Source organism: Lepisma saccharinum, chromosome 4 (assembly GCF_977018435.1).
Source record: "Lepisma saccharinum chromosome 4, izLepSacc3.1, whole genome shotgun sequence".
Classification (NCBI taxonomy): Eukaryota; Metazoa; Arthropoda; class Insecta; order Zygentoma; family Lepismatidae; genus Lepisma; species Lepisma saccharinum.
Window position 1 is genome coordinate 18097706 of NC_139232.1, and position 13397 is coordinate 18111102.

Sequence of the window (13397 nt, forward strand, 5' to 3'; positions counted from 1 at the left end):
ATGATCCGCGCTGTAAACATTATTCGTGCGTGGCCGTTGCATCTTTCGTCTGTACGACTGCAATTTCTTTCAAATTGCTCGAAGATCCTTGTACCGGCATAGTCCGACATCCAAAATTATGCAGCGTGATAAGTAAAAAAAATACAGGCTGAGGACGAAGTCTTTCTCGGTTAAGAAAAAATCGTATCTTAAAAAGAATTACAGAAAGTCGAATGTTGTGGTCAGTACTGTACTCGCAGAACTCTCAAAGGGTATGCGGTAAGTTTCGTAAAACGTGGAGTGGAGACCATCTTTCCATTAAATGCGTGGATGGAATCATTTAACTTACACAAAAAACGTCAATGATGGTAGAATTTACTGATGATGATTATTATTATAATGATGATATACTCGTAATTGGCATAAAGAAGGCTTATTACTACAGAAAGGCATTTTTAAAATAAAACAAATGAAAGGCGTAGAGATGTGTTGAAATTGGTTAAGGGACACTCACAAAGAACACCCATGCTCAGGCTGGGGTTCGAACCCGGGACTCCTGGCTTATTTTCTTGTTAACATTGCTTTTGTGAATTGTCAGTTTGTATATTGTTAACTTTAATATCTTTAATATCTTCACGTTTTTTTAGTTCTAAACTGACTTCTCGACATTAGCTACGTTCCCAATCACGTGAAACCACAAGTATTTGAATTTAATAAATCATACCAAAATTAGTGCTACACTACAGTCCTGTAGATGCAATATTTTGAGAGGAAGTATGCTAAGTTTCGTGAAATATCAAGTGAATACTATGTTTTCGTTAACTTTGGATTGTGTTTCCGTTAAATTTAAATAATTTAACTTCTGCAGAAACTGCCATTGATTGTAGAATACTGATGATACACTCATGATTGGCATAAAGACACGTATTATAATAGACAAGCAATTTTTAAAATAAGAAAATATGAAACGCGTATTTTAATGATCGCAATTAATCGTAAAGGCTACAGTCCTCGAAAACACTCCAAATTGCATATTTTTCATAAATCACCACACTTGTCATTAGAACGTTTTGAACAAACTCTTGAATTAGTGTCATTTGCAGCATGGTAGTTTTCCCACATGTTTCTGAGCCTGAAACTGATCAACTGGTGGGTTTTCTCAATATTATGTTCCAGATCACGTGAAATTGTAGGGATCTCACCAAAATATTCTAACTGAAGTAATAGCAAAATTACATAAATAAGTAAACAAAACGAAAATAGAAAGTATACTGCCGTACACCTTCGACTACAGTCCTGCTACATAAAATGGAGGGAGGGTTCTTTAGCTCAAGGATATCCACAGAGTAAAGAGCTTCACCTTGAAATGGTCAGTCCACCGTCCCGCGCAACGAAAGATAAATTTCCATCATGATTTATTTATAGCAAGAATAGTACACGCACGAGGAGGAAACAGAATATGAGGTAAAAAGTGATAAAATGAGAGAGAGGAAGGAGAGAGAGAAGAAAAAAATGAGAAACTGTTATGTATTAATCTTCATGACAAACATACACGTAAATACACATGTCATGATTGGAATTTCATAATAGATATATTTAACTTATAAACGTCGAGTTACATTTAAACACATACAGGACATGCATAAACAAAGTCCAATATAGTTGGTATGCACAAAATATTACACTTGGCTACATGGGCGTAACTTGGGGCTTAATTTTCGGAAGGGGCAGAGTCGAAAAGTTTTACATCCCATAAGAATAGTGTCCAGGATTATTTGCTAAATGACTGTCACATTTGCGAAATCATAAATATTATTATTTATTACTTAGCTCCTCAGGTCTCAGGATGTTAACAAAAAGTATCCTTCACTTGAGAATTTTAACAAATCTGAAAATTTAGGGGGGGTAAGTGCGCCTCCTTGCCTCGGCAAGTTACGCCTATGCTTGGCCATAGCTACCATTTCACCACAAAATAATACAATATATCGGAAATGTCATCTTTAGGGAGAATGGAAAAGTTAGACAATGAAACAGAAAGCGTGAAAGAGATCATAGAACAATAAATGATCACTATACTCTGTCCCAGCTAACTGTGGAGCAAGGCTGCGCATAGCGTCAGAGAAGCGAGGGAAATTGAGTGACCAGAGCCGTCTCGCGTCAGTACTTGCGCAGAGACTTGATTTCGTTTGCCTGCTCTACAGTTAGCTGGGACAGAGTATAGGAGTGGAAGAAAGTTAGAACAGAAGATCTATAGTGAGAAGAAGGATACAAGAGCAGAGTTCCAAATAAAGGGAGAAACGAAAGAACAAGGAAGCAATTTTCCATCAGTCCAGAGGTGGTTCACAGTAACCTTTCCTGACCTCCCTGAGAGGGTGTCAATTCCCGCTTCGAAGCCAGAGGTCCTGTGTGGGTTAATTTAATAGAAAGAGCATCACGCCATCAATGTGACAAAATAGATAGAAACAAATGGCTTTTATCCTTTCATTGCTTGGGTTTAAGATTTTTCACAGTCGCTTCAGCACTTTCTCCTTATTGCGTTACACAATAATGAGTAAAAAAATAGTATTAATTAATTAACATAACTGTTTATATCATGATTGCATAACATAGTTACTTCGTACCGAGGAACAACTATTGATTTATTTTCATAGAACTGACTTCATCTAGAAAATTTGATTATGGTCCTCACACATCATATATGTTCCAACTCCCGCATTTACGATCTAAGTCTCTTTAAATTTGAAGATAAATAAACTCTCCGAAAACCGATAATTATTTTGAAAAGTTTGGAGTCATAGTTTATAACTATGGTGCAGTGGCGGATACAGAGGGAGGCAAGGGGCACGTGCCCCCCAAATGCTCGAGCAAATTATACCGTAATATGTCATTTACAAAATTAATATTTTCTTTTTTGTTACGTATGTGTACACTTTTGGAAATTGGTGCACCCCGTATATCGTTAAAAATTGCCGAGTGCCGAACATCATTTGAAGTTGGTGTCCCCGAACATCGTTGAAAGTTGGTGCCCCGTATGCCGTTGAAAGTTGGTGCCTCTCGAACTTCGACTGTTTCTTTCATAAATCGTTTGTAAAGTTCCCTGTTCTTTGTTCCGTCATGTAAGAATCAAAGGGCGTGAAAGTAAGGTTTAAAACGCATTATCCTACTAAAAACTATATGCAGATGGTGCGATCAGAACTAAGCTCCCACTTATTCAACAATGTTCTCATGTTTACTTTACATTGTTTACTCATTCTATTGGATATAAGAATGAACAGTGCTCAATAGTTTGATAAAGTCTTTCAGGAAATTAAAGCACTTGCTGAAGAGCTGAATGTTGATGTAAAAATCCCAAGAATTGAACAGAATAAAAGACATAGGTCAAATATTCCCTCAAAGAATGTCATCGATTATTTCAGATGTGTTGTGTTCATCCCTTTTCTGGATCATTTAATATCTGAATTTGATTATAGATATTAAAGAAACCAGATTGAAGTCTTAAGCACTCTACAGAAAGTAATTCCGAAATTCATTTTTGAAGAAGATGACCCAGCTAAAGATATAATTGAGGCAGCTAAATTTTATGAAGATGATGTGCAGTCTATTTTAGCATTAGAAGGGGAACTCAAATTATGGAGACAATTCTGGTTATTGTTAAAATCTACCCCAGACAATCCAGCAGAGGCACATACAATTTTTCTTTCTTGTATCCCAACATTAGAAGTTTGCTTCACATGTTGTGTGTGATTCCAGTCACAACGGCTACAGCTGAGCGTTCATTTTCCAATCTGCAAAAAATCAAGACCTACCTTAGATCTACAATGGGTAATGAACGATTGATTGGTTTGGCTCTCCTGAAAATCCATAAAGACAATTACCAAGTGAAAGCAAAGGAGGTTATTGACAAAATTTGCAAGGAAACTTTCACGAAAACTACAAGTACAGCATTTGTAGGGTGAGGTAAATGTCTTTAGTAAGATCCAATGTTTTCACGATTAAAAAGTTAAACTGGTGTCCAAATTACTAGCAGCTTTATCATGTATCATGCATGTTACTGAAAAGGACTCAGGTGCTACATTAAACTAATTATAAAGCAAAAAGAATTAAGAAATGAAGTAAAACAGACTGTTTATAATATGAAACTACTTCTGTAACTTGTGCGTTTCTGTGTTCTCGAGAAATACGCTATTTTTAATATATTGTTTTTTTTTACAATGTAATTTTTAAATATATTTGTTCTTAATAACTTGGCCGCATGTACAGATGACTGGAATTGGTTTTTAAAGAAATATTAAAGTATGAAAGACTTGTTTCACCATGGTAAAGTTTAATTTAAAGCAGTACTGTAATCTTCATTAGTATTTATGTGTACACTTTTGGAAATTGGTTCCCCTCCCAAAACTGAATCCTGGATCCGCCCCTTCTATGGTGCAACTCGGACATTCGCGCTTCAGGGAGCCCTCGCCTAAATAACAATAATTGTTTGTGTACAGTTTGTTATGAGTTTATGGGACGCTTCTGCTTCCAATTAAGCAACTAAATCTCATTTGCCTGACTTCATGGATTGTTTTGACATTCTAAACACGTTCAAAATTACTGAAATCATATTCAATCATATCAAAGAAGGCTAACAAACTCCGTACCAGCTAACTGTAGACCGAGCGAAAACTTTTGAAAGCCACAATACCGAACGCACATGGCAAACGGGCCGTATTTTTGTCTCCAGGTCCGTACGATTGGTTTAAGAATTCCTTATGGAAATATTAGGGATAAGACAGCAAGTGCAAATTTTGACAAGCTGTGCATTTAGCGTGCGGACCAAGGTCTGGACCGTACGTATGTACATGCCATGAAATTTCCGTACATGTACGGTCAGAATCGCACGGTTGGCAACGCTGTGCTTTCGCCACTCGATTTCCCTCCTCCTCCTCTCCCGCTATGCGAAGCCCTGCTACACAGTTAGCTGGGACAGGGTGTACATAAAAATTGTCTTCAGATATTTCAATCAAAAATACGTAGTTATTTGTTTAATTATAAAATGAAATCACGAAGTGTATTTGTGTAGAACAGTGTAAATTCACTACAGTCAAAATTCAATGAAAAGTAAAGCAAAAGTAAAGTGCTCCCCTGTGCTTGGCACCACGCCATGAAGACGTATAGGGTGTGTGGATTCAGGGCTCCACACTTTCTTGATCACGGCCGAAGGTGGAGTGATGTGACCAGCACCACGCTCCTCGCTGCCTTTACCCCACAGAGTTTCTCCTCCAGTTACCCACTTTACAAGACGGCGGGTGGGCGCCGGAGCCGCTTGAACAGGTGGAAAAAGTCCCGTTTCTCCCCCGCCGATTATCGAACCCGGATCTCTCGCATGCTAGTCAGACGGCCTAACGACTAATTCAATGGAACATAAACAAAATATAATTATGATTGACATTGGATATGATTAAAAATTACAAAAGAGAATTATGAATATGGTTAGATATTAATAAAATGTATCAATGATTGACAACTAATAGTTTGATATTTAACGCATTCAGTTTTGCAATTAAACATAATGAACATCGCACCAGTTGCCCATCGAAAATTAAATAAAAACACTAATTTACAAATTTTTATTAGCTTACCATAATTCTTGGTTTTAAACCTCAACATTGCTCACTTATTGTAATGTGTTAGTTATTGCTCTCAGATAATAATACAAAATATATACATTCATTGTAATAATCTTTATAGAGTGATTATGTAGGACATCTGTACTTCAAATTAAGGGACAAAAATATATTATTTTTTTCAAAACTCGGAAAATTTTTGGCTATAAGCCCTTGATTATTGTATGCCCCAGGCCCCGCACCCACCTAATGCCGGCCCTATGCTAATTATTATTTTATGTTATGTTCATTTCTCTAGTGTACTACTTCAGCCGGCCTCCTTGGCAGTGTGGTTAGCACACCGCACTACAACGCCAGAGGTCCCGGGTTCGAATCCCGGTTTGGGCATGGATATCCCTTTTTCAATTTCATCATATCGTTACTCATTTTCATCTTCGCGATTAGCCAAAGGTGGTAGAAAAGCGATGTAAGATGAACCAATCAATCAAAATAGTTTTCTTTCGAATATTCTTTATCTTAATATTAGTGCTGAGCCGATACCAATGCTTGAAAATTTCAATAATTAAAATTTGTTCAAAATATTAGTCAATATTGGTGTGTAAATATTCTTCTCCAGTTATATGCATCAATTTATCAAGAAATTTGGTTTAGAATATTCAAGAATTACATCAGAATTTTAAAGTAGATGTTATGTAATCACAAAATACTAATCTTCGTGCAAAATTAAAAGAAAGTTTGAATTTTGCATAATATCTAGGATAATTAGACTCCGCTAAAGTGTTGCACAACATTTTTGCGGACCCCGTGAAAAAGATGCCTGAAATGAATCGGCAGGTATCGGTAGATGAATTCCAACCGATACCAATACATCGGAATCGTCATCGGATCAGCTGTACTTAATATCTATATTCTTCTATATACAGGGTAACTATGATAGAACTCCTGGGTTTTGAAGCTAAATATTTTATTAAGAACTGAAACTCAGGAAAAAGTAAATCCATATTTCCGAAGGTAATGTTATCAAGTTTTTTTTGCAATTTAGTAAATTCCAATGTGTGCCACGTTTGTAGCACGGCACACATCCAAACGATAATCGAATTCTTGCCACGTCCTGGCCAGCATATCTGGGGTGATGGTTGCCACAGATGCGATAATTCTTTGCCTTAGATGGTTGACATCTTGAATTTTCTCCGCATAAACCATGTTCTTCACATGTCCCCATAGGAAAAAGTCTAAGGGATTAAGGTCCGGACTTCTTGGAGGCCATGGGATAGGCCCTTTCCTTCCAATCCACACTTCCAGTTTCTTTAAACGCCTTAAGCCATTGACAAATGGTTTTGTCCGAACGCTAAACACCACCATACTCGCGTCGAAAGTTCCGCTGTACAGTAATAACAGATCCAGTTTCTACAAGCCATATATCACACACTGCGCCTTCTGTTGTGGCGTCGACGTTGCGCTCAACTACACTGATTGTGTTCGGCTCGGCTCGGCCACTTCAAGGTCAACGCTGCGCGGCGTTGCCAACCTTTATTGGAATAAACTCCAAACGGCGTGAATAAAACTTGATGAGCTACTGATTTCAAAGTAATTAACTAACCTGAGTTATCTAATACCGTTTAAAACGCAGGAGTTCTTTTATAGATACCCTGTATATTATATGGATTTGACTGTTAATTTGTTAGTAATGTTATCGACTTTTGAAGATGTTATTTTCTGATCTTCCCTATGTCGTTCCTTTCCAGCTGAAAACGAGCGAGTCTCAGTTCTCCGTAACTCCGGCCGAAGAACTGGATGATGTGACGTCACAATCGCAGCTAATCAACTATGCTGGCTCAGCGCTGCCGAACCACACGTCAAAGGGAGCGAACGGCAGCATCATCACCATGACCCTTCAGAACAACCACCTCATCGTGGAAACGGAGGAGCGAGGGGTTAGTACGAGGGCTGTCTTTAAATAGCTTTAACCACTTTTGGCACTCGCCGTGAGAACCTTCACGTTCGAGTGGTAACGAGGTGCAAACTGACTAAAAATATCTGAAAAGAATATCCGCAAGTTTCTTTAGAATTAAGGACAAGGGAAATTTTGTGTTAGCATTACGACAATAGATGGAAGCATCCACACATAGATTTAAAGAGGTGCATTTTTTTATCTTCAATTGTGTTGACTTACAGATTAAAAGAAAAAAAGACATTAAGAAAGTAATATAGGACTGTTGAAACAAATGATGTCATCACTAAATTTTTGGATAGGCATTTTATCCTCTTATTAATACAGTTTAGTTTTCAATGTATAATTTAATGAGTTTGGTTACCTAACTCGATGGTCTAATTTACCATAGTAAAATAGCTTGATATGAAATGAAATATTTAAGAAGCTCATTTTAAATCTTTTTTTCGTTACTTCTTCCTCAGTCTGTATTACAGTTGGCGAGTTCCCCCCCCCAAAAAAAAAGATAGAGAGAGAGAGAGAGAAATGTCACAATTTTACATGCTGCAAATCACAAATTGTCTTCTCTAAATCTCTCGCCCGTGCTATCAGCTGCTTCTGTGAACACGAAGGCTCTGCTTGCTGGTCCCCCCATAAAAGTTATCATATCACATCATGGGGTTTGGTGCGGGACACATCCAGCTGTTACCACATGGCTACAGTGCCTTGAATAACGTAGTGGAAAACGATCCAAGAAACTGGTTCCCGAGACGATGACAACATAGATGGCAGTGCGATCCGTACAGGTGCTAATTTTGTTATGAAAGTAATGCGGCTTAGTTAGTTTTTGGAATATATTGTGTAGATTTGTTTGTCTTGAAAGGTGGTAAGTGAATTGATGGAAACAGTTATATTCGTGGAGTGATTTGCAGTCACGAAATGGCATTAATTTACACAGAAAAGTAACATAAATACGTTTTATGTGCAACGCAACACGAGCAGCAACATCGCAATGTGAGGCTGGACGTCAAACGTTGGATTGTGTACACAAGTTTATTTTTGTATGCTAATAAAATTTATCTTTTTGTTTGGGAACACTAAATATACAAATACCCTTTTCTTCACTTGAACGATATCCACTAGAACAACCAGGCACAAAACAGTGGCGATCATATATTGGAGACATGTTGAAAATACGTATAACTCAACCAACGCGTTGTTTACATTTTTCCAGTAAGCGGGAAACGAAAAGTGTCATATTTCACGCTTGCGAGTTTTTGGGCGGTAAGTTAGACAACAAGCGAGTGGATGTAAAGCAGATCTTTGAAAAATCAACGAGTATTGTCTGTGTGAATTTCCATAAAAATAATGTTTGTGACAATGACAATATTAATGAACCTTTCAGGATAATGCGTACACAAAATTAATTCTCGCGGCAATTGTCATATTATGAGTTACGAGTAAGAATCCATACCTATGTTTTCTTCCATATTGTTAATAAAAGAACTCAAGGACAGGTCATGATCGACGGTTCAGAATTTTCTTTAATATTTTCGCGACTACTGTACCAAATATCATAACAATTTTCTGATACAAAGAAATGTTACAAGGAAAAGAATCCGACGTTGCAGCAAAAACTCCATTTACTTCCATTATAAGCAGACGAATGCCATGCACTTGTACCGACACCAGCGCCTCTAGCGGTATCATTTCCGAGTGGAACCTGCCAGAAGGGCCAGAACCGTCCGTTTTCCACACTACATTATTCAAGGCACTGTAACATGGCGAAAGAAACATGCTGATAGCACCAAACATGATCCACCTAACCTGCATGCATTACTTTCAGAGTTAGAATTCTAATAATGCCTATACATTGTAAGGTTAGGATGCCAGGTTTAGGGCTGTTAGCAATCCATTTTCGAGACGTGGTATCAGGTGGATGTGCCCCACACTCTAGGGTGGCAAGAGAACCCGAGGCAACAACCTACTGCTTGATGTCATTGTCTCCTCGTAATGCAATTTCCTCCCAAGGAACGTGGTTTCTTTCCCTAACTTACGAAGCGATTTGAGACTTCTTCGAAGCGAGCAGTGTTGCCAACCTCCCGATAAGAAAAAGTACTGTTTAATCTGTGAAATTATGCTAAATGCTGATAAAATGTGAAAGGATCAATAATAATAAGTTATTACTATTATTGTTAATTAGTAACAGTAATTTATTATTATAATTATTTTTCAGATGATTGTAATTTTAAGTTATGCATCTACTTTCTGAGTTCAACATTCAAGAAAGCTTGAGATGATTCATTAACTACAAAGCGGAGGAACATTTGTTATACTTGTTTGTGGCCCACAACTTTCTACCGATTTCTTGCATGAAATGTTCCTCGCGAGGTAAACTGGGGAGAATTAAGAAAGGATGAAGAGAAGGGGGGCAAGAGGGGGCAGTTGGCCCTCCCCTAATACTCTCACTTAAGAATTTTAGTGTAGAAGAATCTTATCACCTTTATCAAACAATATTATGCTTTTTTTTAAAAAATTAAGTATTTTCAAGCCGACGGAAGTTCCAACTTACTACGGAGGGGGAGGAAGGTGCATTATTTATTGTGAATTTGAACTATCCAGCTTCGTTCTCTGGCAAATTTCTTGATATTAATACTCCCACACACTTTATTCGTTAGCTTTTTTCCTGTATGTGTTTTTGGAAATCAGTAGCTGCGATTAGGTGACAAAAGTGTGGAGGGAGGGGCGGGGGGCAAGAACAGTTTATTTTTTCTTTGTAGACAAGGCTTAGCATTAAGAGGTCATAGTGCGGGGGCAAAAAGTGTGGGGGGCAACTTCCCTACCCCCATAGCACTTCTAATCGCAGTTACTGTTGAAAATGAATGAATTATGTGTAGTTGTTTTGAATCTGCTGTACGAAACCATGCTTCTGTGTAAAATTGTCTCTGGACCACAGAGAGGGAGAGAGATCGGGAGGTTGGGGCAAAGAACGTTGATGTCACGGAAGTTTGAATTCTTCTAATACAGTGATTTTCGGCGAGTCCGGACACACTCTATAGGCTATACTGTCTGGCTGCCTTAGCCGAGGCCATGGACGGAAGTGCGCATGCGCCAACCGGACGCGTTCAGTGGCTAAATAGGGGTGACGGAGCTTTGGACAGGAAGCGGGTTCCTTGAAAATCGTCTGCTGTAGAAACAGCAATGAAGTTTCAACGTTGTAACATCGCCGCCAAAATACATGCAGAAATGTTTACGAATTATGTAAGAGTTAGGTAAGCCAGTCATGTACTACATCAGCAAACAGAACATATCAGGAAAGTATTCATATCGTCACATTAGTAGATAAACTTGTTTGTAAAGCAGTAGCTTTATTTTAGATCATTCAATTAAATTGATCTTCTTAGTAAATATTATAATTAGCACAAATGTACACAACATTAATCAGGATAGTATTTAATAACAATAATATTGTTGTATATAGTATTAGAAGTATAAATGTAGTAACTGAATGGCTTGTGACATTTTCTAGTAAAACGAGGGTGTTTTATAGAATGTGCAACATGAGTCAAAACGTCCCAATTTTCCTCATTCCACTTCGAAACGGTTTGTTGCCAATTGTAAGAGCCATCACAAATCACAAACACAACAAAGAAAGCTGTAATAAACACAACAAGCAAACCCACACAAGCAAAATACCACAGGGTTGTTCGGCGAGTGCTTCTCCCTGCTTCCCCTCTCGCGTTTGGAATCGTCCTTTCCAGGTAGTTTCGTCTTCCTTGGCCGGACTGTACACCCCTGTTCCATACAAATTAACGCAATAAAACAGTGAGATGAAATGAGATTTTTCTTTCTCCGATGGAAGGCTCTTGCCCCCCCCCCCCCCACCCAATCAGAGGTATTCATATGCCTGGACGGGAAATAAGACCTGGATATAATTTTATTTTTAATTCCTCAAAACATTGTTCTTTGAAGTGAATTTCGGTAAATTTCTTATATCCGCAAGACGGCTGAAATTTGCTAGTTCATTTAATTTGAATATTCGTACTTACGTATTCTGCATTGAGAAACATTGTTGAAGGTGGCATTTCGCTTATTTCACGGAAATAAGCTCTATTTGCGACATATCGAGTAAGTTTTCTTCGTTTCTTTTTGCCTTCGGTAACACGCAAAATGGCGGTCACAGTTTCACTACCGCACTCGGCATGCAGTGTTTCCACCACACTGCACCCAAAAATACCTACGTAGCCCCTCAAACCATTGACGCATAGCCCCACGAACCATTCATACATAACCCCACGAACCATTTCCGGTAAGGTTAGGTTAGATTGGGTCACGTTTAGGTTAGAATAGTTAAAAATTGGTTTAGAAAAAAAATAAACCATTCTCACATAGCCCCACGAACCATTGACACATAGCCCCACAAACAATTTGCGGAAACGTACCTTCTTCAGTTACAAAAACACGTGTTTGGAAACACTGACCGGCATTGACCGTGATTACGTCATCACACACAGGCAACATCCGGCTGGAAGGAAATGGATGCAACAGCTTTCGTGCATCGGTCACACATTTATATCGAAGAATAGATGATTTATCGGCAAAATTCAATGAATGATGCGAGAAAACACTTCCCCGAACTTCCATAACTATAAAGAAACTGCATTCGGTAAGTAATTTCTCCTGTAAATTTGAAGAAATCCGTCTCGCGAATATAAGGAATTTACCGTGAATTTCTTCCTCCCAGAAAAGCAAGTTTACAAATTAAACTAGATTTTCTCACTATGCAAACACAGGGTGCTAGGCACAGATTGTACTAGGTGCCAACGAAGTATTATTGTGCTAGGGTTGGCATCACTGGAAGAGGGTGCAGTTTGTAAAGTCTCTCTCAAAGTCCCTACGATCTGCGCGCCCTCTGATCTCCCTCGCTGTACGTACACTGTTCCAATTACAAGGGTTGGATAAAAAGTAATGGCAACACTGCTGTCCCGTGAAAGGGGTGAGTCACAGCGCCACAAGCGTTTCGTGGCTGATAAAGGAATGTCAGACGAGGAAGTATAGTGAGTGGGAGCGATTGTATGTTATTCAGTCAAAAACAGCAGTGCTCTGAAGCAGAGGACGAGAATGCAAGCGCCCTAACAATATGTTTAGGCAAGAAGAACAACGTCTCTCAGGCAGACGGTCAACGCAGCCTACTTCCGCACCTTCTTGCAACACCACCTTCGTCTCGCATTAAGAAGGAAGCGACGGCACGGTGTCCATCATCCTGCTTGACAATGCAAAGTGTCACACTGCGAACAATGTGACGGCGCTCCTGCATAACTGGTAGTGGGAGGTACTGGAACATCCGCCGTATTCACCAATGAGACCGTGTGATTACGACCGTTTTGTCAAAATGAAGGAACCACTGGGTGGGAAGCACTACGACACGCGCGAAGCCATCATACGTGCTATAGGGCGGTCACTGCGGGACATCGACAGAGATGGACGCGCTGACGGTGTACGACGCCTTCCATACGTGTGACAGAAGGTCGTAGAGATGAGGGGGCAATTACTTTGAAGGAATGTAACACTTATCCCATTGCGACACAAGCCAGTCGATACCATCCTTGAAGAAGCTAGTAGGCTGCTCTCGGATCCAGGCCTGGACCCATTCACACACTTCGTCGTCCGATGCGAATCGATGTCCGCGAATAGCTTGTTTGAGAGGTCCAAAAACATGGAAATCACACGGGGAAAGGTCTGGACTGTACGGTGGATGTTCCAGCATTTCCCACCGAAACTGCTGCACTGTCGTCTTCACCGCATTGGCCGTGTGTGGGCGGGCATTATCATGCAGGAGGATAACGCCATTGGACAACATGCCTGGGCGTTTCGACTTGATG

The 13397-nt window shown here is 39.2% G+C and overlaps 1 protein-coding gene across 1 annotated transcript in view; it reads left to right on the forward strand.

The window, feature by feature from the left end:
- Window positions 1-13397, forward strand: part of LOC145986857 (uncharacterized) — a 158558-nt gene that overhangs the window by 119863 nt on the left and 25298 nt on the right. Inside the window, exon 4 of the mRNA XM_083121329.1 lies at window positions 7331-7519. Within this exon, the coding sequence (XP_082977455.1) occupies window positions 7331-7519 (189 nt within the window). The remainder of the gene's footprint in view (window positions 1-7330; window positions 7520-13397) is intronic.